This window comes from Gadus morhua, chromosome 15 (assembly GCF_902167405.1).
Source record: "Gadus morhua chromosome 15, gadMor3.0, whole genome shotgun sequence".
Lineage (NCBI taxonomy): Eukaryota > Metazoa > Chordata > Actinopteri > Gadiformes > Gadidae > Gadus > Gadus morhua.
Window position 1 is genome coordinate 1,632,064 of NC_044062.1, and position 25,869 is coordinate 1,657,932.

The 25,869-nt window shown below is 48.1% G+C and overlaps 2 protein-coding genes across 3 annotated transcripts in view; one reads left to right on the plus strand and one right to left on the minus strand.

The window, feature by feature from the left end:
- Positions 1-11: 11 nt before the first annotated feature.
- Positions 12-22,738, plus strand: marchf5 (membrane-associated ring finger (C3HC4) 5). Of its 2 annotated transcripts, XM_030379126.1 has the most exons (8): positions 12-90; positions 381-452; positions 7,400-7,602; positions 17,315-17,445; positions 18,178-18,361; positions 19,368-19,534; positions 20,164-20,343; positions 21,450-22,738. In XM_030379126.1, exons 2-7 carry the CDS (start codon positions 409-411, stop codon positions 20,278-20,280), a joined length of 846 nt encoding a protein of 281 aa, XP_030234986.1. In that variant the 5' UTR covers positions 12-90; positions 381-408; the 3' UTR covers positions 20,281-20,343; positions 21,450-22,738. The 2 variants fall into 2 exon arrangements, with proteins under 2 accessions (XP_030234986.1, XP_030234985.1); XM_030379125.1 differs by having other exon boundaries at positions 27-452.
- A 315-nt stretch (positions 22,739-23,053) lies between these two features.
- Positions 23,054-25,869, minus strand: part of ide (insulin-degrading enzyme) — a 29,193-nt gene continuing 26,377 nt past the window's right edge. The window contains 3 exon segments of the mRNA XM_030379699.1: positions 23,054-25,126; positions 25,520-25,587; positions 25,684-25,756. Coding sequence (XP_030235559.1) covers positions 25,031-25,126; positions 25,520-25,587; positions 25,684-25,756 — 237 coding nt within the window. The 3' untranslated portion in view covers positions 23,054-25,030.

Below are 25,869 nucleotides of genomic sequence, written 5' to 3' on the forward strand. Positions count from 1 at the left end.
CAACGTCGTCGTTGTTTTGATGACGCGATACGTCAGGGCACGTCGCGCTAACCCAGGGGCGGGCCGTCCACGCAGCAAACGGTCATGCTGGTGTGTTCGAGATAAATAACGTCTTTATCGTCGCCGTTTCAATTATGTTTTGAAATTAGATTGAAGGTCACGAATGTGTGATATTAAGAGCGGGGTGACCGAAGATGGGCCGTTATTAGGGATACACTAATTGGCAAACGCGCGGCCGACTCTCCTTAGCAACACAAAGGCCGTTTTAGCTTGTTAGCTACTCTCAGCTAGTGATTGACTGCCACCGCAAGCTGCACTAAATTAACGAGCCTGCCTGGCAGTTTTTATATTATAACGAATTCAACTTTGGCAACTTGCAGATAGGTGACCTGTTTCCATCTCACGATAATGGCGGAGCAGAGTGCCGTGGTTATGCAGCAGAACTTGGACAGGTGAGTTCGAGCAGAAGGCCAGTTAGCCTCCGTAAGCTAACGCCAGCTGAGCTGAAGTTTCACTTTGTTCAAACATTTCTTGATGTGGCACACGTGCTTCTAAACCTCCAATGCATACGTGAACAGGTGACGGCGCCAAGCGGTCCTAGTCTCATGGGCATCTTCTGGGAATGCCCCCAAACTGAGAAAGTCAGGGGACACTCCCGTCAATACAACTAGCATGTTACACTACTCTTGCGTTAGTTGCGGTTTTACGAACTACGAGTTATAAACGTTGCAATTGTTAACCATTATGCAGAGTTAATGCACCTTTCGTGAGTTACTGATGCAATTTAACAGAAACTCCCTCAGGCAAATGCTCGATTCACACAGTGGGCTCGTTGCTGTGTTCAGGATCCAGAAATAACTTCTGTCCTACTGGTTTGACATGCCAGCCACTTGTATAATCATTCGTCCTCTATGAGCAACTTGAACCCCGTTTCTGCATTAAAGCATTAGATCTCTCCACAGGTTTGACAGCAAGACCAATTCGGTAAACATTGCTGCCTGTTAAAGCAATGAGGTTAGCTGAAATACTGTTTCAACTGAGTAAACCTGACAGTAGTCATGAGGTCTTGACACTCTTTGGAGGTCAATTATTTGAACAACAATGGGGATCAGCTATTCACCTGTACTTAATTGTAACTGAAGTGAACAATTTGGATACCATAACTGTCCCCTTCTATAATATATATGTATGTGCTTCTTGGTGACTTGGAGACATGTGCACATAGGTCAACGACATTTATTTTACTTTCCATAAATGCTTTTGCAGACTCCATGAATGGAAGATAAGTTTGAATTAGGAAGTTAACTTAATAAATATGCTAGCGTTAATAAATATAGTGTTGCTAGCCTCAGACTTCCAATACTTAGATCAATGAATGTTGGCTAGCATTGATCAGACGTTTTTTTTTTTTACATCTCACTCCTTATTTCAATTGTTGATTGTCAGATGACCCACCAAATTATTGGGTGATGGTTCAATTCATTTTTTTGGACGTAGTTGTATGTAGCGTGTAAGTTATTTGACATGTGTAATGAATAACAGAGTGGATGACTTGTTGGCTTGACACAAACCAAACATTAACATTAGGCAGCATGACAAAAAAATTAATAGTCCAACTTTAAAATCAAGCCTTGTACTGGGAACACTTCCTTATGGTGTTTCTCTAACATAATGTCTGTGTGTTCAGTGGTCTGTGTCCGAGGCCTGCCGTCATGTGACAGTCACGTGTGTTGGTGCTTAGGCCAATAACCCCTGGCTGTGTTTTGACAACAGATACCAGGAGGATGTATGCCATGGGCCCTTTATGGATGTAGTGCCAGCCAGCCTCTATTGGTGATGACCAACACATGCCTCAGTGGGTGCTTATCTAGCCTGGCCACAAGCTGAATACTTTCCCTCCAATGCCTCTTTCCAAAACTGGAAGTGGAGACAGGTTCAAACAATTTATCTTGACCCTTTTCACAAGTCTTATGCCTCACTTCTCCCCGTCTTACTCTGTCATGGCGTGATCCTGATGACTTTATTTGGCATCATTCAATGTATTTAGCGTGGATGTTCTGTGCAAACATGGTGTACATTTCTTTAGCAAGCGATCAATGAAAACAAAACATAATTGTATCATTGAGTACTTATTTTATAACATCCATTTAGAGAGGGTCAAGTTGTCACTTTCACATTGACGAAGGACAATGCAGGCTGCAGTTGTTCATTTCCTCTTCACTTTTTTTTACTTCACAGCAAGTTTCCGCTACGGTTCAGCTGTAAGCGCCCCCAACTGGTTTGGACGGTAAATTATCGGTTCTGTTTAGCTGTTGCTAAATTGGGGTTAGGGTTAGTGAGGTTTCACCCTCGATAATAGCCTGACTCTTGTTTGACTGGGCTATTTTATAAGCACACTCCAAATCTAGCATTGTCTTTGATTGGCAAGCTGGGCCCTCGGAATCGTATCGTTATCATACATCCTTTTTCGTTATCATTCACCTGTTGCAGTCCACTCACGGATTGACCCTCTAGGCATTTCAAACTTTTATTTTAATGAGCTTCTCTGGGCCCGTGCCCCTCGCTCCTGTGCTTTGCTGCGTGCTACGGGACCTCCCGTTTTCCCACAGTCACGTGTCGCCGTCCATTGAAAAGGCTCTTTGTGGAGCGTCCAGGGCCCTTCTTAAAGAAGTGAAGCCTGAGCGGGGGGACGAGGAGAAAGTGGCAGCGCTGTCCACTCGTCTTTGTAATGCAGTCAAAACACTATTGTCTATTTCTTCCACCGTGAGGAAGAAAGTCTTTATTTTTCGCTTTTCCCCTTGGTGCAAAATAACACCCGTTTATAATTACGTCAATTCATAATGACTCTTAAATTGTATCCACATTCAAACTTGGCATCAGCCTATATAAGAGAAATATGGTTGCAAAAACGCATTATGGATTTGTCTCCAGAAGGAGTCCATTATGGGTTGCTCGCCACATTGAGCCAGAAGAGCCGTTTGAGTTGCCTGTGTAGTTGAGTGGTAAATTCACCGTGCTCTGTCAAAGTCTTAGGAGGCAGCCCTCATCAGCCCGTCTTTCATGTCATTTCAGTGGAAACTGTCCTTACTCCATCGAAACGGAAAGCTTTTGAGAGTAAATGCTTTTATTTATTTAATTTTTTGTCTTTTAATTTTGTATCATACAGAATTGCCCAGTATTCAAGTAACTTGAGTTTACTTGAGATATGCCATTCCAGTTCAATTTTGTGGATATGAACAGATATTTTTTCAATCACTGTTAACCTATTCTCTTCAAGTACGACTGGTGCAGTGCACCAAGTCCCTGATTCTATTTTCATCCCTGCCAAATTCAAGGTTATTATTCTGGGGAACTCTCGTGACAGGTGTTAATCTCCATTCAGTCCCCTTTTGTAGCGTATTGCTTTGGCTTATCTCCTGTTTTCTGAGCGTTCCCTTCAGCAGGTTAGAGTCTACAGCCAGCAAGAGATTATAGGTTTATATTAACAATATGGTTTAGGGTGGTTGTCGTCTCGAGATCATTTCTTGATAATGAACAACTTGGTATGATTTTACAGGCACTCGCAAAGCACGCGCATCTATCAAGCATTCTGGTAATCATCCTTCATGCATTGAAAGTGTTGCGACTCCAGCACGTAATCTAACCACAGTCTGCGGTAAGAGAAGTAGCTGTATATAGTATCTGTCGGCTTGAGAGGAGGACTACAGTGGCTGGAGATTCGTCCGGTGAGGCCGTTGAGAGAACTGGAGGGTTAAAGTTTCCGAAGGAGCCCGAGATTGATCATTCGGGACGTAGGCTGGCCATGTCACCGAGCACCCCACCCCTAGGCAGCTCTCCTAGGGCCTCATGATTAATTCAGCACCGGGGTAGTATTGGAAAATCAGGCAGCAACCTGAGCAAAGAATCCAAGCTGACTGTGGCCACTGCCTTTCACAGAACCACACACCCATCCGCTCCCCCGCACAGGCCTGCGCACCCAGTCCCCCACCTCACCCAATCCCCCACAGCCGCAAATAACAGGCCCGCCATGTGCCCAGGACAGGAAGATGACAGAAGGCCAGAGATTTGACATCCATTATTCAAGTGTAGGAGCAGGCAGGCTGAATTATACATGGCAAATAATAGGGCACTCTCTACAGACACATCTTGTCCCCGCTCAGGCCAGTTCCCTGTATGATGAACTTTTGGAGGGGGATTTAGGCAGTGTACAAGTGAAGGAAGCACAGGGATGTTCAGTCCATCATTTAATTGTTTTCTGAACTTCATGGTTTGGAGGTTTTTTTTGTAGGGATGCACCGAAATGAAAATTGTTGGCCGAAACCAAAAATGAGGAAACCAAGGCCGAAAACCGCAACACCGTAAGGAATGATTGTGCCAATTATTAGTACCATTTAGGGTTGCCGCGGTATACGGTTTTACCGGTGTTACCGGTGTTGAGGCCAACAGTGTGCAACACAGTTCATCTTTAGGCCCAATCCCTACGAGAGCTCCCCGCGCTTCGGCCATCCGGAGGCGCACAGAGCTTTTGGCCGTGATGATATTATCTATGAAATTACATTATACTATTATATATAGAATGTTATAAGACGCTGTTACCGAGAATTGGCGCGCTGCCAGACGCTGTCACTGAGTGTGAGAGGAGAGTTGACCTAGTTTCAAAGTTTATACTCGGTAATACCGGTGTTGACACGAGTGTATTACTCGGTGTTAAAATGTCCACACCGCGGCAACCCTAGTACCATTGCATTTATGGCTAAGCCTATGACTGTGTACTAACTTCTTTAAAATTAAGTCATTGCAATTTTTGCAAATCGCTATAAGTGGGTCTTTCTCAGAAACATTGAAAAAACGTCCACACCGCAGACATATTGGCACTTAACCAGACAAGCGTGTGCTGGCCGCGCTTTTTGTTTGCGTCATCACAAATTTCTGTTTCTGCCGTGTTTCGGTGATAAAAGTATTTTGGCCGAATTTGCCAAAAATTCGGTGCATCCCTAGTTTTTTGTTTCCATCTTGAAAGGCTGTGGTGTAGAAGTTGATACGTCGTTTCCGGGCACTGCGGCTAATGAATGCTCTATGGTTTTCCTGTTCCTGTGAAGGGGAAGACATTCTTGAAGGCCTCCTCGTTCTGAACATACCTGTTGTGTTCCTGGCGCCTTTTCTGGTCAAGAGCATTGCTGGGCCTGTTGTCGATGCATTGGTGTCCTTTGGCCTCAACCTTTCTGCAGACCTTGCTCTTGAGTCCTTGGTATGCTGTCAAAAGATGACATGAACAAAGACAAATGGACATTGCCAAAGCAATGTCCATTTGTCTGCTATGTCAGCGCTCAGTGTTGACATACTGACATATTTGATAAGAAATGAGAGGCATATTGTTAATGCTAAACAAAGGGTGTGAGTATAGACTACATCTCTATTCATCTTGTTATCTATTTTAATTTAAACTATTGGTTTATGGGAGGTGTGTAAATTCATCACGGTTTCATTCATCCATTGAAATATCGTCTTTCTAAGCGGTTCAGTTTAATTATGGTAATGAGGAAGTAAATGTCATATACAGATAGCTAGGAGAAGGTTGAGAGCCGCTGTTACACAGCCAAATGATCTCCTAGCAACAAGCTTGTGGTCGACCTAAATTACTTTGAAATTGGATTTAAGAGAATATCCAAGGGCGTTCAGGACTCCTGCCATATTTTATACCTAGTTATCACACTGCTCAATGCCCCAAGAGCTATGGTTATTCCTCTTTAAAACAGGGACCTAGCTAGCCTAAAGCCTAAATGATAAGAAAAACGACATGTCCTGCGAGGACTGTCGGACACACATTGGTGTGGGAGCAGGCGCCATTGACGTGGCCCTACGTTTCTGCATTATCAGCTGCTCGGCCCCAGCCTATGAATATTTATCCTCGTCGAGTCACTCTTTTCATTAGGAATGCCACTGGTCCGGATCCCGGAGCTGAGCGCACCCAGCGTAGCAGGGGTGGGGATCCGTCCAGCCACCGCTGTGCTGGTGATTAATTATGGAACGGCAATATAGCGTCCGAGTCGGAGAAGTACTGCACACTGGATATCCAATATACTCCCAGATGTTGGAGATGGAGCGGCTTTAATTCATCACTGCCACACAGGGCTGAAACCCAAAACCCCCCTCAGTCGTAGAGGGCCATTGTCTGCCACCATTAGTTTGAGGGGTGCACTGGACGCTGGCCAGGTCTCACGGAGCACCATTCTGATGTGTGCCGGGGCATGGTATATTCTAGCCGTCACTTAAATAAATAAACGGATGCTCTAGTCTGTATAGGGTTGTAAATGAGTATTTGAGCTGCATGACATGAGATAGAAATGTATTCTGTTCATCTGTCTAGGTTTCTAGTGCTACAGAAATGAATCTCCCTACACAGGCGCCTGGCTTAATCAAATGTATCCTTTGGCTACCGTCAATTCAATCGAAGTAATCTGTTGGCGTGGTTGTTTCCTTATTACACATCTTTCTGGCTATAGGGTGTCGCCTTGGGTGCGAGTTCAAAAGTTCAACGTTGTTCTTGCTGATTGTCCGGTGTTGTGGGTCAAGGTTCCTCCTATTGTTTGTACATTGCACCTGCCTCAGCATCGTCCCAGGTTTCAGTCTGTCCTTCATTTGGGTTGATTGAGTGCTGCTCTGATATTGCTAGAGCTGTGCCTAATGAGGCCTAAATCGAAACGGAAATCTGATACAGATAACAATAGCTTGTATGGTACATGTTTAGCTCTTGGCTGATTAAAAAAATAAATGAGTGGAGTCATTGGCCTAGAGTGTTTCTGTGTAGGGCGTTCGGTCTAGTTATCCCAGAGAGACTTTGATCACTACCTGCTACTATGAGCTATGATTAATGAGCGTTATTCCAAGTACAGTAAAAAGGCCCAGTTGCCACTATCGGAATGAACCTCCTGCCAAGTCTGGTTCAAGCTACTGCTTTGACTTGTGTTTGAAGAGTGACTTTGTGTTGCTGACTGCCCACTTTTCCTCTGAAAGAGGACGTTTAGGATTACATTACGTTGTCTCTCTATCCGTCTGCCACTGCCCCCGATGGCTTTGGACAGTGCAGTCACAGTGGTTTTACCTCAGCTTTGAGTTCAGCTTAATTTACACCAGACCTCAGCCTCCTCAATATGAATGGTGAAAGTTTTAAAGAATAATCCATTGCTTTAGCTTAGCTTATCTTGTATTTGCCATTATTTCCAGTAAAATAATAAATGAGTGTAGTCGGGTGCAACCATTTAAACACAACGGTTTGCAAATTTGATGTTATGAAATGACTTGAGTCGTGTCATGGTTTGATCCAGAAGGTGTGTGGCAGAAGCCGCCCCCTCCGGTCTCGTGTCCCCGCTCCAACGCTGCACGTCTGCTTGGGTTCCAGGAGCTGCTGGGTGTGCTTCGCCACCGACGAGGACGACCGCGCTGCCGAGTGGGTCCGGCCATGCCGCTGCCGGGGCTCCACCAAGTGGGTGCACCAGTCGTGCCTGCAGCGCTGGGTGGACGAGAAGCAGCGCGGCAACAGCACGGCGCGCGTGGCCTGCCCGCAGTGCAACGCCGAGTACCTCATCGTCTTCCCCAAGCTCGGTGGGTAGCCCCCCGGACTCCCTGCCCCCGGACAAAGCCCCCTCAACCAACAAAAGTCATTAGAATGAGATTATCATGTTCCTGGCGCCATGCTGAAAGTGTTAAGCCTTGAGATTATATTAAGAAGTGCCTTATTGGATACTCTAACTTGAAGGGACCGTTAATAATTGAGTTGCAAGACACAGGCCTTTTTCTCAGTTCAAGTTATATTTAAACAATTCCAGTGCCACACTATTTGTGTGAAACACTAATAAGTAAATGATTAACTATGTAAGAATAGTAAAACAAGCCTTTTCAAGTAAGTCAGCATTGCAGCATTGGCCTTTCCTGGCCAACCAGTATTATGTTTGAAAAAATTGCATTCAAGTTGGCATCACGATGAGGGTTTCTTCTGAGTGGAACTCTTTAGTAGGCAGCAGCTGTAACTAGCACCAGCTCCCGAATCTGTTTGGTTTTTCATGCCCGGCTAGATGTTTGTTTACTGGGCAACCGACGTCATCATTGCGGTGCAGAGTGTAAATATTCCCCTTCAGCCTGACGGGCATCAGAAAGGGCTCTCGTGCAGTGTGCGGACAGGCTTCATGCAAAGAGACAAATGGCAGTTTGGAGAAAACGCTGCTGTAATTAGCTTGACACGTCAGAGAAAGACAGGGGGCCTGTTTCTACTTAGTCATCTGCTAAATAGTTGCCCACTGCAGCTCTGCCTTCGGCCAGATTGTGGGCACTTTCCTTCCTCAATGTATTTCCCTGCTTTTTGTTTGTACACACAGTTAGAGGTCAAATAACCTCTAAATAATTTGTTTTAGTTTTGCTCCAAACAAAATGTTTTGTTGACGGAAAATCATTTTCTACAGCTTGCCAAGCTATCGTTTCAGGATGGAAAAGAATACATGCCATTGTGTCTAAGACAGAGGCCCTGTAAAGAGGAGGGCAATAGGTGTAATTTGAGCGCAGAAGACAATGTGTTCACGTGGGGCTCAGTTGGTAAACAGGTCTGTGTATATTTATAGGAACGGAGCTGTGCTGTCCTGGTTCCCTCGCCCCTCGGTCTGTTGGTTTAGGCCCGGCTGTCTTCAGGGCTTTCCTCTTTTGTTGCATGACCTTTTCTGCATTTTCAGAGAGCTGTGTTTTGCACCTGGCTATGTTTGTGATCCCTCAATCACCAGAATTACTTCTGCAGCTTTAGGCGGCTTAACTGCATCTATGGAATTATAAAATGTTCATTATTGGCTCAACTATAAATAAAATAATGAAATAGAGTACCTTATTTGTTGGGTTGAAAAAAACAATGAATTATTCAAAACATAGATATTTTTTTTTTCAGGTTCGTTCACTTTACCCCCGGAGGACCGATGCATCGGTTCATATCTCAGTTAGGAAGACGGTTATAAATCCGAAAGACATTTAATTGGCATAGTGCAATGTGTCACCAAATCAGGTGTTGCCGCTTCCAGCATCGGGCCCTCGGGTTGTTTAAGGATCTCTTCTGTTAGCCCAGTGCTACCTCATTTAGAGTTCTGTCTCGGGCCGCTTCCTTCACCTGCCGTGGTCATCAACAGCCAGCCAGAGAAAGAGAAAAGTTGCCGCACAAAGTTAGATGTTAGTTTTCCATCTCGACGCCCTTTCGTTTTTCGTCTTTATATCTGCTCAATGTCCTCGACTGCGCCGCTGGTTTTGGCAGCAGCAAATGTACGGCGGTGTAAATTTGGATAAAGGCTTCCTCTGAATCGTGTCGTGGCACACATGAGGAATCGTAATGTGTGGCTCATTGTCTCGTCACCTGTGTTGATTTGGATCGGCTCTGTTGTAGTCTGTCTGGTTTGCTCTAAAACATCCACTCACACAGTCTGAGGTTTGTGGTCGCAGGCTTTGTGTCAGGACCGCCTCTTGTTTGGTTGATTGAGATGAGGTCTGGCAAGGTTCAGCCTCATCTTGTCTCAATCATCTGGATGTTGGGGTAGCGAGCGGGCGCAAATGGGTTCTGGATTATGAAATAAAGATTCAAGTCGGAGGCTCTTTCAGCCGTGGTAATTGTGTTTTGGCTGCATCCACAGATACGAGGCCTAATGATGTAGTGCGGTGATGAACTCGATCATGGTCTAGCGTATGGACATTATAAGCCCCACTCTAGTATTCCTTACATATTTTTAGTTGTTTAATGACTTAATAGCACTCTCTGGGGTGTAACATTAGTTCCACCATGATTGACAATCATTCAAACAATGGGCTAATATAGTAAAAGTCACTTTGGCTCAATATTACATAAAGCTCCTACCCTATTGTAATTATACCTTGCACAAGTATACTTAGGCCCCGTCCACACGAAGCCGATTTCATGGCGAAACCGCAAAGGTCTTGTATGGTTCGGCCTTCCGTCCACACGAAGCCGGCGAATCCGCTGACCGAAACCGCAAACTTCTGAAACCACCCTCGGAGGTGGTTTCAAATCTATCCGGTTTCGTTTTGGTTTCGTGTGGACGCCTGAAACCGACTGAAACCGCAAACCATGACGTCATCGCCCCACCCCTCGACCTCCTAGCCAATGGCTCTTAAGCCCGCGGAGTCTCAGAACTCACAACAAAAAAGATGATGGCGGACTACAAGCTTGTAATTGTTCTGCAGCATATCATGTCCCTTGTTGGGTTGCTAAGCCATTATTTATTGAGAATCTAGTTCGCCATCGTAGAAGAGCTGTTTGTTTGTGTTGTTAGTGGTTCGGGGGGAAGCCTTTATGCGCATGCTCGCCTCTTCTTCTTCGGGATTTGTGTACCAGAAGCAGCGCCCCTTATGGGCCTGGAATGTTTACTACAGCGTTTCTACAGATCTATCCGGTTTCGCTTGGCTTCGTCTTTATGGAGATACTTCGAAACCGGATAGATCGAAACCGTAACGGTTTCGCCCGTTTCGGCTTCGTGTGGACGGGGCCTTAATAACATTGGACCAACCTTGTTTTCCCAGTGAAGCGTGACATTCTATGTCCTTAGCCAGTGATATGCATTGAGGGAAAGGCGGTAAAACCTGGCTGGAGGGGGTGACCAACAGTGCCTTCGCTATTGTTGCAATTTATTATCTGTTTGGATCATAATTAACAAAGCTAGTGGGGCTAGATTAGAAACATTAGTGTCGTATTGTTTGCTCTAATGGACACCCTTTCATATCCGTTTTACTGGTGTCCTTTTGTTACATCTGTCCTTCGACGGGAACATTTGCAAAAACAATAGTGGGAGTCATGCAAGACTCCAAATGGGTTTATTTGAGAACAGCCCTATTGATGTATGTACAAAAAAAAAAAAAGCAATCCCATTTCTGAAATCCCTTTGCGGCGGTAGAGGAGATGTGCAGCTGGGAGGGTGGGGGAGAGTGGGGGAGGGATGGGGAGAGGTAAGACGGGATGGAATGAGGCCGGGGGAGGGGCGTAGGGGGCTTGGAGGATGACACAGCAGAGGGGGAGGGGGGGACGGGGGGGGGGACGGGGGGGGGGGGGGCGGTGCTAGAATGCTGCTCTGCGGCTAAATCGTTAATATCTCCACAGCTTCTAAAAATAGCCCGACCCGTGGACCAATCAGATCGGGGAGGCTGACACCTGGCTCAGCGGTGAAGTCTGGCCAGCGCGCCCAGACTCGTCCTTCACACCCGCTTATATCACGGACTCTACGCAGCACACGCGTGACGCAGCATCGTTGGGACGGGCCCGCGGGGACACGAGGTCTGACACCAGCCGGCGTGGCGTGTGACGGCTGCGTCACAACGGCCACAGACTGCTGATCCACCGATATATAGGCCGGCCGATATAATCGGGGGATATTTGCGTTTTTTACGTGTACCGGGCGTTTTTTTTCGCAGATTCTTTTTATCATTATTCTTTTATTTTTTTCCGGCATGATTTACAGAAAGTTTAATAAATGTTCCTTTTTAAATTGAGACTTGTAACATTTGTTATTGAGTGAGCAAAAGCAGTATCAGCTCCAAATGTCGGCTCAAGAAAATCGGTATCGGCGTATCGGTCGTCAGCTAAGCCTAGAAAAATACATATGGGTCGATCCCTACTACAAACCCTAGCTGTGAAACGCCTGACCTTGCTGCTGGTGATCATGTTGCTCAGTTTCTCCACATCCTAGAGGTGCTACCTACCTGTGACCTCCTGTGGCGTTGGCTCAGGCCCCATTAGGAGATGACGTCCAGAAACGTATTTACAATTTACATGTGTCGACAATTTGCATTTAGATGTAAATGTACAATCCTTAATCCAAAGGCCCACTGCGTTTTAAACTTTAAAGTGGAAATGAAGCACTGAGAACTGTGTCAATTTTTTGTTTGTTTTTTCATTTTTGGAAACACATGGATTTTCATCAATACTGAAATTCAAGTAGTTTCACCGTAAAATGACATGTTTATAACGACTTTCGGCTCTAGGGCGCAGCCATGTTTTAAAAACGCAGGCGCTACGTCATCAGAATGGTTGGCTCTTTAAAATAAACATGTCGGATATTGGAAGAAGAACAGGGGGGTCCTTTTGTATTGCCCCTGGCTGTTCAAACGAATTTTATCGGTTAAAGGAGAGCGGTAGAATAGTTCATTTCCATGTAATTCCCGTCAAGAAGCCTGAAGTGCTCCGAAGATGGTTAGCTGCATTGAAACGCCTCAGCCCCCCAATGGGACCAGGGCAGAGAGTATGTAGCGACCACTTTATAGAGGCTGATTACATCGAAGAGGGAGCTTTTTCTGAAGATGGGAGATTTGTTCGCCGTCCCACCAATCGCCTGAAGCCAGATGCTGTGCCAACTATTTTTAATTTTAGTGGATATAGTGCTGGAGACACGGACATACCCGTCAGATCGGACCCGGGCGCTGCTCTTATGCGCAGCGAAAGAGCGCAGAAACGTGCTTGCCAGGCAGAGGAACGAGAGGTACACTTAGCTTCTACTACTAGAGAAACAGATAAATTAGTACAAGTACACTCACTGTTTGAAGATTGTCTTGTTTGCAGACTAGCTCGCTCCATGCTCTTGATAATTTCTAATCCATCGCCAAAATAATCCATTGTTATCGGAAATAATCCATTTGCAAACACCGTCGGTTGCACTATTTTCGCATATTCACGTGCACACCCAAATGGCACGACAATTACTTGTATCATGAAATTAACGAACTGTAAGGCAGCGTGGAGCCCAGCTGCTGCACCCGTGTACTTTACTTTTCTTATCTTATTATATTATAATAATTATTATATATATATATAAAAAATATAATAATGTAATAATATATAATGTGCAATATATATACATATCTTACACTGCATTACTACAGGTTCATTTCATGGCAGCAGAAACTCTCCATGTCAGTGGACATAGGGACACAAACCCCACACAAGCACCACCGATTGTTTCCTGTGCGCTCAGATACATCTCTCTCTCCTTCATCTATTTCTCCTCCATAGTCAGGCTCTGTTGGGGGCACTAAAACTCCGACTTCTCTTACTGGCTCAAAAGCATAGGCAATTGGATGCCTGCCCTCATTGGTGGGTCTATCCCATTCGTCCATATCCATTTTGTTGAGGCAGTAAGCTACCTGTGAGGCTATGAGCCGCTATGTAAACAACATAGAATGTTAATACCAACCATTCTCGTGACGTCATCGTATTCTGAAAACAGAGATGGCGGCGCACAGGCTGAAAACATTGTAATTAATGCAACGTGTTTGTGCTTCATTCTGAATAACGGGACATATTTCCGACTTTATTTGTATTTATGGTATATTTAAATATTTAACTAGTGCTATAGACATGTTTTATTTGATTGCTTCCTTTCCACTTTAATGTAGCGTAGAGAAAATCACCAATTGAGACGATGCACTCTTCAGTCAAACAACCGATGTTTCTAGCATTAGCCACGTGAACTGATCTGTATTTCTGCTCTTTCAAAAGGTGCGGCAGTAGTGTTTTACTGCATCAGAGCCACCTGCTTTATCATAGTCGGTCGCTCTACGTGGATGATTAAATGTCCATCGTTAATGTCGCGTGTTGAGGTGGAGTGGTGGAGTGGTTTCCTCTGGGCTGCTCTGGAGGCCAGCCCGTTGAAGCAGGCCGGACAGGTGTTCCTCACGCTGGGATGCCTCGGGCGATGCCCTCTGGCCGCTAAGGATCAGATGGAGGATCAACTGGAGCTAAAGAGCACCACTTCTATTAACCTGTGGTTTTTATTGCGCTCTGCGGCTTAGCACGGCCGTGATGGAGGTGGGCGTCACGGCTGGCCACGCACGCGGGCCGGCTGGGTGACTCTTAAGCCGTGCCGCCCCCCTCCCTCGTCCCTCCGTCAGCACCTGCTCTGGAGCCCGGGCCAGCCGTGAGTGGTTTGGCCGGCGCTCTGAATGTGAGGACAGCGCGTCCTTGCCACGCCTCCTTCGCTTCTGCGTGCAGAGAGTAAACAAGTCAGCTGACGCATCGTGCCAAGCCCTCCCTCCCAGTGCACAGGAACGGAAGTCCTCCCCCTCTCTCCTCCCCCTCTCTCCTCCCCCTCCCTCCTCCCGTTTCATTATTTTAATTATGGAATCTGCTGCCAGTGGCGAAAATGAATTGCCCAACTGGCCAGATTACCGACGGCCATTAAGGGCGACCTGTTTTTCTCCGGCCATGTTGGCCTGATCCGCAGGGAGGAGGCGGAAGGGATTGTGATTGCGTCATCAGAATATGTCCGATTAATGCGCTCGAGCGCCGCTAGATCAATGTGCTTGGCGACCGCCGGTGCAGTAAAGCAGTGTGCTGAGGAGTGTCTGGCTCGGCAGCAGGCAGAAGGCACTCTCTGCTCCTGACTTACTGTGGAGACGAACTTCTCCATTGTGCAATTAGACTCTGCAATGTGCCAACCCTTTACCACTTTGTCCATGTCCTTCAGTGAGGGTACTGTATATATCCTCTGCTGATTGGTCTCCCAATGTCAGGGGCGCTCACTTAAGGAAATCAGTTTTGTAGAAAATGTGTGTGAACCTCGGCGGGGTCGCGGGTGATTTGTGGGGCGCACAAAGTCCTGACTTGTCTTCAGACGCCTGAGCCCATAGCCTCAAAATAACGCTAGGTTCTAATTTGAGAAAACCGCCACTATTAACGTTCGTCTAGCGGGCTGACACACCGAATACCGGGACGGCCCAGCAGAGCAGCTTTCACACCACGCTCACGCCCTGCTCAACCTGATCCGGCTCGGGTGGAAAGACAGAAAGTCGCGAAGCGTGGGTTGACACCATTTCATTGAAATGACGCCGATTGGATTATGGATTACTTTTTGAATGGGCCATGGGGTGAATTCCCTGAGTCACCCGGCTGTGGCCTGTGGAGTCATTCCTCTCCCTGTCCCTGCCCTGTCAACTATGGGTTGTTTGCTTTACTCTTCTTAGCTGAAGAAGAGCTCATCAAAATGACAGATATTTATAAAAAATAATGTCAATATGTACCATTATTGAAACAAGTATTTGATATAACCATTATTATATAACTCCTAGATAGATTTTAATTCTTTATGTCGTGAAAAAAGTGGTGTTCTAAAACCATAACTGAAGGGATGTGTAAGGCATGATGTATGTAATGCACGCTGAACGGCCCCAGTGTGTCCCAGCCTGTTGTGGCCCTCGTCCTGTAGCTGCTGTCCTTCACCACAGCCTCCTCCTCGTCCTGTAGCTGCTGTCCTTCACCACAGCCTCCTCCTCGTCCTGTAGCTGCTGTCCCTCACCACAGCCTCCTCCTCGTCCTGTAGCTGCTGTCCTTCACCACAGCCTCCTCCTCCTCGTCCTGTAGCTGCTGTCCCTCACCACAGCCTCCTCGTCCTGTAGCTGCTGTCCTTCACCACAGCCTCCTCCTCGTCCTGTAGCTGCTGTCCTTCACCACAGCCTCCTCCTCGTCCTGTAGCTGCTGTCCTTCACCACAGCCTCCTCGTCCTGTAGCTGCTGTCCTTCACCACAGCCTCCTCCTCGTCCTGTAGCTGCGGTCCTTCACCACAGCCTCCTCCTCCTTGTCCTGTAGCTGCTGTCCTTCACCACAGCCTCCTCCTCGTCCTGTAGCTGTGGTCCTTCACCACAGCCTCCTCCTCGTCCTGTAGCTGCTGTCCTTCACCACAGCCTCCTCGTCCTGTAGCTGCTGTCCTTCACCACAGCCTCCTCCTCGTCCTGTAGCTGCTGTCCTTCACCACAGCCTCCTCCTCGTCCTGTAGCTGCTGTCCTTCACCACAGCCTCCTCCTCCTCGTCCTGTAGCTGCTGTCCTTCACCACAGCCTCCTCCTCGTCCTGTAGCTGCTGTCCTTCACCACAGCCTCCTCCTCCTCGTCCTGTAGCTGCGGTCCTTCACCACAGCCTCATCCACCACCTGGGCTGGTTATTATTAGGCTCTGCGTGGGACTTGTGCAGTGAAGAAAGCCGGTTGCCTGAATATTGTGTGGTCTTCCTGGAGTCGCCCTCGCCATCCCTGGGCGGAGGACACGGATAGGAGGGCGTCTCGATGCCCCCCTGCTCCTCAGGTCGTACGTTCTCAGGTGTTTGGAAGAGAGGACTCGGTGACTAAAGTGTTTGGTATCAGGCTAGACCTTAAACTATGTGGATTTGATATCGCTGCCTCTTCCTTGTTTTCAGTTCTCAACCCAACTATGCCCCAAAAGGGCTAAGGGCATGCCTGATTGAGTGGGATATTGCTGCTCCATGTTATACTAGTCTACTTCATTGTTTAGGTCTCCAAGTGGACTCGTACGTTAGCCAAGAAAGACCTGGGAGCAACCGTCGGCCCCAGAAGTTCCCCCTGCGGTCTTTGGGGTAGCACCTGGAGTAACACACACTTGTTGTGTGGATGCGTGTAGATGAGGCCTGTTTCCAACCAGGGAAAGGGACACGGGTCGGGTTTACAACAGAGGGACACGCCAACGAAGACACGAAGAAGACGATGGCCACTGCACCATCGCTTCTCCTGATGGGTATTATTGCCTTGCTCGAAAATTGCCATGGAAACAAATATTCACAGCGTGACTCACTGTGGGCCGTCAGACTCACCGACTGGAACATGTTTAAATGTACGTCTGTCCTCGTCGTCACTGGAGGTTAAGACGATTCATGGACCCGGCTTCTTAGAGTGGGCGTCAGGTGTTACCTGGTGGACCACTGCTGGCTCTACCAGGGCTCTGGGCTCTCCCATCCCCCAGGGCCAGGCTCTACCAGGGCCCTGGTCTCTCCTCCAGGGCCCTGGTCTCTCCCATCCCCCAGGGCCCTGGTCTCTCCCATCTCCCAGGGCCAGGCTCTACCAGGGCCCTGGTCTCTCCCCCAGGCTCTACCAGGGCCCTGGTCTCTCCCCCAGGCTCTACCAGGGCCCTGGTCTCTCCTCCAGGGCCCTGGTCTCTCCCATCCCCCAGGGCCCTGGTCTCTCCCATCCCCCAGGGCCAGGCTCTACCAGGGCCCTGGTCTCTCCCCCAGGCTCTACCAGGGCCCTGGTCTCTCCTCCAGGGCCCTGGTCTCTCCTCCAGGGCCCTGGTCTCTCCTCCAGGGCTCTGGTCTCTCCCATCCCCCAAGGCCAGGCTCTACCAGGGCTCTGGTCGCTCTCTCCCCCAGGGCCAGGCTCTACCAGGGCTCTGGTCTCTCCCTCCAGGCCCGGGGGTGTATGTGCTGGCTCTACCAGGGCTCTGGTCTCTCCCTCCAGGCCCGGGGGTGTATGTGCTGGCTCTAACAGGGCTCTGGTCTCTCCCTCCAGGCCCGGTGGTGTATGTGCTGGACCTGGCCGACCGGCTCATCTCCAAGGCGGGGCCCTTTGCGGCAGCGGGCATCATGGTGGGCTCCATCTACTGGACGGCGGTCACCTACGGGGCCGTGACCGTCATGCAGGTGTGTCCTCGCGGGGCCAGGGGAACGTACACAGCACGCCCTGGACCAGCACGCAACAATGGATTAATGCACCTTAAACTCTAACGGCCAAAGGCCATATCTTTGTATTTAAGAATAGATGTACTGCATGGTTCTTAAAGAGGATTTTCTTAAGTATATACACGCTACAGCCTCTTAATCCTCGGTAGCTTTTCATTTCCAGATCCCATTCGTATTCCTTTCTGTTGTTGATCTGCTCTCCACGCGCGCACCGTCTTTATTTGTTCTTAAAACGGAAAATGATTTTCATTCGGGATGCGTCCGCCCCCAGCAGGATTGAAACTGCTGCATCATTGTTCTCCATTCAGCTGCCATTTAGTGTTGGCTCCTTCATGGCGCATAGGAAAGCGCACTGAAGAGGCCCCAAACCATTAGCGTTGGTTCTGAGGGCGATTGTTTTGACCAATATTGCGATTGTGATTTAATATGCAATTTATTTTTATTTATTAAGTTCCTTATGTTCTGTTTTATTCACTAAAGAAAGCTCTCTGTCCCTAACCCTCTGGGGGTCCCAGGTGGGGGCCCCTAACGGCGTAGTGCTGTCTGTCCCTAACCCCCTCCCCCGCTGGTCCCAGGTGAGGGCCCCTCCCGGCGTAGTGCTGTCTGTCCCTAACCCCCTCCCCGCTGGTCCCAGGTGAGGGCCCCTCCCGGCGTAGTGCTGTCTGTCCCTAACCCCCTCCCCGCTGGTCCCAGGTGGTGGGCCATAAGGAGGGTCTGGACGTGATGGAGCGGGCGGACCCCCTGTTCCTGCTCATCGGCCTGCCCACCATCCCCGTCATGCTGATCCTGGGGAAGATGATCCGCTGGGAGGAGTACGTGCTGCGGCTCTGGAGGAAGTACTCCACCAAGCTGCAGATCCTCAACAGCATCTTCCCAGGTGAGGGCCGCCCGGCTGACTCTCCTCTACTACTGTTCTACTACTGTTCTACTACTGTTCTGCTTCTGCCGGGTTCTCCGGCCCTCGTGGTGCACGCCGCTCCAGGGTCGACGCTCTGATTGGCCTCTGGCGAAGACGAGGCATGGGTATCGTTAGGAGCTGAGCCATCGGGTTGTCCTCGTCCGGTCCGGAGACCCACCTCACACTGAACACACACACACACCTTCCAGATGTTGTAGTTAAAATAGAGTATGTAACGAGTTGAACCATGTCAGAGATTAAATGGGACTACTGTATGTCCTCCCATCTGTCCTTGTGGGGACAACCCTATTTTGCCTTAATTTCGGGACTGACTCTGGAAAAGCCAAGTTAAATATCGGAACGTTCATCCAGCCGAAATAATAGACAATATATTTCCTTCATTTCTGCCAATCACGGAGCTTATGGATTCTACAGGCTTTAATCATCCAGCCCGGAGCCTGTTTAACTGAGTGACGATATGTTATCAGGGCTGTAGTCGACAAAGTCAAATCTGAGCTGATGGAAATTTGACCAATCGAAAAAAATGAAATGGTCTTTATATCCAGATGAGCTAACGGGCCACAGCGCACAGCGTTGGCTCTGCGGGCGGAGCCTGGCCACAGCGTTGGCTCTGCGGGCGGAGCCTGGTCCGAGCCAAGCTGGGGGACAGCGGAGCTTCAGTCGTTTGAACCCTAACCCTCCAGACGAGTCATGGAGTCGCATAGGAAATATAAACCCCAGTTCCATTCGATTTTAGTCTATTAAACCACACGCTTATTAAAACCTATAATCTTTTTGTTGATGAATGTTATTCCTAACACAATATAGCCTCGCTCAAAAAGATCCTGTTACTCTAACCCTCACAAAATGACCACAAACGACTGGGTGTTGGTCTCGTCCTTCAACACACCCAGGCACCGTAACGCCCCCCTGGGCAGGGCTGGGTCCCCTCAGTATCCACCGTAACCCCCCTGTCTCCCTGCAGGGCTGGGCTGCCCGGTACCCCGTATCCCGGCGGAGGCCAACCCGCTGGCGGACCACGTGTCCGCCACACGCATCCTGTGTGGCGCGCTGGTGTTCCCCACCATCGCCACCATCGTGGGGAAGCTCATGTTCAGCAGCGTCAACTCCAACCTCCAGAGGACCATCCTGGTCAGTCACTGCACACACACACACACACGCACAGACACACACACAGGCACACACGCGAACACGCACACGCGAACACGCACACGCGACCACACACACGCGACCACACACACGCGACCACACACACGCGACCACACACACGCGACCACACACACGCGACCACACACACGCGACCACACACACGCGACCACACACACGCGACCACACACACGCGACCACACACACGCGACCACACACACATCTGCACACGCGCGCACACACATCTGCACACACGCACACCCATCCACTCTGCCTCAGACCCTCCAGGACCCCCTGCCCGTCTGGGACCACACACGGCGCTCCCCTTCTCGCGGGGGCCGGTCACTGGCGCGGCGGGGCTCGTGTGACGGCGGCTGAACCCTCTGTTCCCCCCCAGCCGGCTCTCTGAGCGGGGGGTGGCCGTAGCCCCGTATGCGTTCTTAAACAGCGCCACTCCCGTGGAACGGCGGAGTCGCTGTGTCGGAAACCAAACGGGCGGCGTGGAGATGAAAGTCGACACTAGGTGGATGGAGCGACGTCTCCAACACCCAACGTGCTCCGAGTTGTGCTCGGGTCTGTCCGGTAACCCTCCCCATGTCTCTTGTTCTCCCCAGGGAGGCATCGCCTTCGTGGCCATCAAAGGGGCCTTTAAGGTGTACTTCAAGCAGCAGCAGTACCTGCGGCAGGCCCACCGCAAGATCCTCAACTTCCCAGAGCCGGAGGAAGCCTAACGGGTCCGTGGTGGGGGGAGGGGGAGTGTGAAGGACAGACAGAAGAGCAGAAGCCAGTGACCGGTAGGGATGGGGATCGAAACCCGGTTCTATCAAGGACCCGGTTCCACTTTTTTCAAAACCCGAAAATCATTAACGCTTATCGATACCACTATCGAGTCCCGTCGTTCATTTATTATTATTTTTGTCCCGTAGATCCTGTAACGTAATGTTGTCTCTCGAGTCGCGTCACGGCATTTAAATCAAATTAATCCAATCACTGCAGCGTGTCCACCAATGTTTCTGAATGGAATTGTAAGCAAACAGGTACTACAAGTAAAACTAGTGAAGTCTGGCAGTTAACTTTGCTCGCAAGGATGGCTGAACGGGCGAAAAGGGCGAAAATAATTTATTGTAAAGGGAGGGAACACAACCTCAATGGCCAAGCACATTAGCATTGTGCATCAAATAAAGGCCAAATGCAGTACCTTCGACTGTCTGAGTTCAAAAGATTGTCTCCTCCTTCTCCTGTCACACCCCAGACGGGCCCGTCTTAATCATCCACTCAAAGTACGAGCGGTAATCGCACACAGACATTGTCGCTAGCCCCGTCAGTTAAAAATAGTAATCCAATTGTGAAATCGGTGTTGTAGTCAGCAGCATACGAGTTTCAGATGTGCTGCGTGATGTGTTGAGGTTGGCTCAGTAAATCGACTGTTGGGTTATCATGAAGCGTTCAAATTTAATATAAAGAAATGGTAAATTGAGTTTTTGGTGAGAATCATGAGTAATACAGTATTACTCATGTTTCTGCATTACTAATACAGAAACATGGTAATACTGTATTACTCATGTTTCTGTATCACTAATACAGTTGTATAGTGCTCTAATCATTTTAGTATATATAATTAAAACTAATGATATATTTATTTATATATTTATTATATCTTAATATTTATTAAGAATTACATATTTAATTTAAAATACAATTTATTTCCTAAATATTTTCCTCATCACTAAAAACGCGTCGTATTTCCACCGATTAATAGGAAAGTATCGATAGTGGTATCGATAAAGACTCGGATCGTTAAGGAGTATGGAAAATGGTATCGATATCAATAAATATGAATGATCCCCATCCCTAGTGACCGGGCCCTCCCAACCTCCTTCTATCACCCCCTCATCTCTAGACACAGACCACACCTCCTCCCTGATGTCATCGTGCTCCTGCTGCAACCGACATTCAACGCTAGGATGATCACCAAACCCACCGCCATCGCACTTGTGTTTTTAATGACTGTTTGACGCGACCGCGAGCTGGGGACGGAGACGTGAGACTTTGAGGGCACCGCTCGGCACACGTTGCACAAACACACGACACAAGCGCTTCTCTCCAGGAAGGTACTGCGGGTGTGTTGCTGTGTGCAAAGCAATCACTCCTCCAGTACTCCTGTCAACTTGTATGAACGTATTTTATGATGATCGGGGAAGAAATAAATGACGCAGGCACATGTATTTAGAAAGTTTTATAAAAGGAAATTATTAATAAATTGTTTTATAATGTTTTGTTTTTCAGATTTAAAAAGTCCCCTTTACTCAGGTAAAGGGGAGGTGTCAAATAAATATTATTATTTTATGTGTTGAATGTATTAGTGATGAATAAAATGCGTTAACAAATGAGACTTAAATGATTAACCACAACTACCAAGCGTTAAGCTAGAGGAAAACTAACCGCTTCTTCAACCTGCGCCGGACGGCCGAGAGCTTACGTTCTCTGTAGCCTGTGACTGTGCTCCGTATTAGTCTACTTTAACCTATTGAACCACGGCCACCAATAGGCTGCTTAAACGCTGGCATTTCAGACACTTCCTTCAATGCAAGGTTTCGGATTAAGCTACTTGTTGGTGGAAGCGGGCCCTGGCGACTCAGGGAAGAGATGCTGTTATACGATTATTTTCATTCTGTCAAGAAAGCTCAGAGGACTGTGCTGAGTCGACTGGGTCTTTCCAAGACACCCAAGATGACTTCAGGGCAATCGGCACACCTCCCCAGGTGATGGGAAGCAGGCCCAGCGCGGTTCCTTCCCAGAAGTGTTTTCTTTCAGAGCCTGTCCAGTGACGTTCTCTCCCCTGGTGTTTATGTTCCGCTTTCAGTTTTAAGTGCAATTTCCAATTTTTTTTTTTTTTCCCTCTTGTTTTGAAATCGGGTGACTCTTACGGCTTGAGTGACTTCAAGGCCAGGCCCGGGTGAAAGCCTTCTTTGGACGATTGGTTGGTAATTATCTAAATATCTGGATCAGGACATGTACGTCTGATTTAGGAAATCCATCAGTGGCACTATTCTGATGTTAATCATGTAAAAGATTTCACATTTCTTGGAGCAAAGACGTCCTGTATAATAAATCGACTGCAAAGCTTTATGGTTAATGGTCTCCTGTGTGATCTTGATCAATATACAAAATAAATTGAAATGCATGGGTCATTAACTGGTCTTCCATATGACTTTAGGAATAAAATACACGATTAATCACAAACCTTTAGTCATCTGCATTAACTCTACAGAACCAAGCTAGGTGCACCTTTCTGGCTGGGGGAACTGATGGCATGACAAGTCTCTTGCTCTCCAAGATAATGTAAAGAGGTCCTTGATGCCAAAAGAGAAGTTTCTAATCTGTTGAAGAAAATACATTATTCAATGTACCTTCTTGGTCAATGTGAATAAATGTTTTTTTGTCAAACTGAAGTGGATGTGTAGCATTGTTGGGATTTTTTTTTAAAGAAGTTGCAAGGAAGAGTTCAATTACATCATTTATTAATTATAAACAGGAGACAAACTACAGTGTTGCATCACTGGATATGAAAATTGAGGCAAAGTATGTACCTTTAATGCTTCAGTTCGATTGTACACCATGATGTACATTCAACTTTTGGGTGGATGTGTAAAATTGGCTTGCCGAAGGCTGGAATCATTGGGCAACGTTTGTTGACCTTCTGTTGCTGCTGGTTGACAGTTTCCACCAGAATCAATCGTTTCTGTTAATGTTGCAACGGATCATGCGCGTAAGAGGTTGCATTCAAATCAAATTCATTAGGGACGTTATTCGCTTTGGTTAGTCAAGAAATAATAAAATGCTGGAAAACGCTGGAGAAGTTTTCGGTAACTAAATAAGCATCGTTTATTTGTATTTTGAATACTGCAGATGGTCGAACTACTAGGCCTGAGAGAAACGGTACACGGGTGGATGAACGAAAAAAAAATGACAAAACGGACTTTGGCCGTGAAGTGACAGCATTTCCCAGCCAGCAGTCTTGACTTGGCGAAGGCCGGTTAGCACCTGAGAGAGTCGGGCCACGCCGTCGGCCCAGCGTGACTGCGGTTCCCTGCACTGTTCTTCTAGGCTGTGTGAGAACCATGGACCTATTAAAAAAATGAGAACGCGGTCCGCTGGGAGCACAGCATGCGGACATGGCTGTCGTGGCAATACTAGTCAATAGTGCGGAGAAAGGTGATTTTAATATTTTCAAACCGATCGCCAGATCCCACGTTTTATTGCTTAAATGACGGAAGTGCATATAGGATGGTCGTGTCAAAAATAACTTCATTTTTTTTTGCGTGTCTTTCCTGCCATCAATATATGTGTATTCGCTCTGATCATAACGCGGGGTCGGTGCTATAGCTGCCACAGAGTGAGAGCAGCTTAGTTAAGAAGATGCGGGATAAATGACAGTAAAGGAGAGCAGGCTATAGTTTACATGAGGCCTATAGCAGATATATATTCCTTATCCAAAGTCCAAGTCTAGACAGCCACAGCAATCCTTTAGAAAGGCACATACCACCCTCTCTGAAAGCAAACTGAAGACCCTAAGCAATAACGAAGACCTCCCTGTCTTTAACCGGCCAATAAAAGGAGAATCCTACCACCGCTTTGACAGATAGTGCTAGGGGAAAGGAAGGATGTCAATTAAAATCATTTTATTTACTGATAAAAACAAAAAGCAAGTAGGGGAACCCCTGAGATGAAGTCCATATATTTCACAACTCTAGAAAAACAGAATAAACAAAACGATAAAGGTTTAAAATCAAACGTTTCAGGGGCATGCTTTCTCAACCAAAAACAAGCAGATTATAGGAGCACTCTGACGATCCCAGCATTCTAGCAAGACATTTCAAAACCTTTCCAACCTTTGATTAAAACCCTCCCTCACGAGGCAAACATTCCTCAATACACATGGACCTCAATAAAATATAACTTCTGTCGCGCGACGGCGTCAGGGCTCATCGTTTTGGGGGCGGGGGGTGATCGTGGAGCCTCAAGCGGTCGATACGCAACATAAGTGTTAAAAGACAAAACACGAAAACGCAAGATAAAAATAAAAGACCTTCATGTGAGCTAATGTCCTGGATTGCTACAGCTTAATGTCCATCATGACAAAAAGAAAGAACCTATCGTTGCGCAGCATCCGTGTGATACACTCTATTAAAACAGTTCTGCCTTGACGTAATTTGACGCGTGTTTATGTGTGAGTGTGTGTGCGTGTCTGTGTGTACGTGTGTGTCTGTGTGCCTAAAGTTCCACTGCATGGAGTGGAGCATGCTCATGCACGCTCTTCCCCCCCCCCCCGCCCCCCCCTGCCTCTCCTCCACGCGCCCCCAGGTCCTGCCCAGGTGTTGCCCCCTCAGGAGGTGTGGGAGACGGTGGCTGGTGGGTGGAGGTGGAGTGGGTGATGGAGGGGATGAGGGTCCGGGGGGGGGGGGGGGGGGGGGGGATGCTTCACAGTTTGGCGGCCATGAAGTTGACGTGGGGTCTAGCCAGAGGGAAGAGGGGCAGGTTCCTCTTGAAGTCCGTCATGTCCTGCACCACGGTGGGCTGGGGGGGGGGGGGGGACAGAACACAGAGGGTCTCGGGTGAAGACGTGTTCATCATGGGGGGTCTTTAGCGCTAGCGCCGGGGGCTCGAAGGAAAGAGAATCCTTCAAGTTTGGGAATGTGTAACGTGGCTTCATATCCACTTCACTTCAGTTTAACTTTATCGTCCCAAAAGGGAAACGGTCATACTTATCTAGTCATCGGGTTCACGTACCGTTACAGGTACGTGCAAAGAATTGTGCAAATTGAGCAAACGTATTGCGCCAGGGATAGAAGAGTTCTTTGTCCTGCTGGACTTATAAAAAGGGATTCATTCTACGAGTCCACACATCAGCTGTGACTAAATTAAAAGGTGGCAAAAAAAGGTAAAAGGAAGGGGGGGGGGGGTTCTTACCGAGGGTAGGGAGGGGGCGGGGGCCAAGGCGATGTCATTCTGGGCGGGGAACTCCCCCACGACGGGACCTGTACGGGGAGACGACAGAAGCATTCGATGTCAGAAGGTTCAGACCAGCAGTGGAGCTGAACAGACCCCCCCCCCCCCCCGGGCCCCAGACTCACAGGTCTCCATCTCTCTGGACAGCACGTGGACAGACACCTTGTGCCTCCTGGGGGCGTCCATGGCCAGCAGGTCCTGGAAGCACACAGCAGGTTGTTGAGACTCGGGTGGAAAAAGGCGTGAATAACCGGAGTATAGGGCTGCTATACACGCCCAGGTGAACCACCGCCCCCCCAGGTGAACCACCG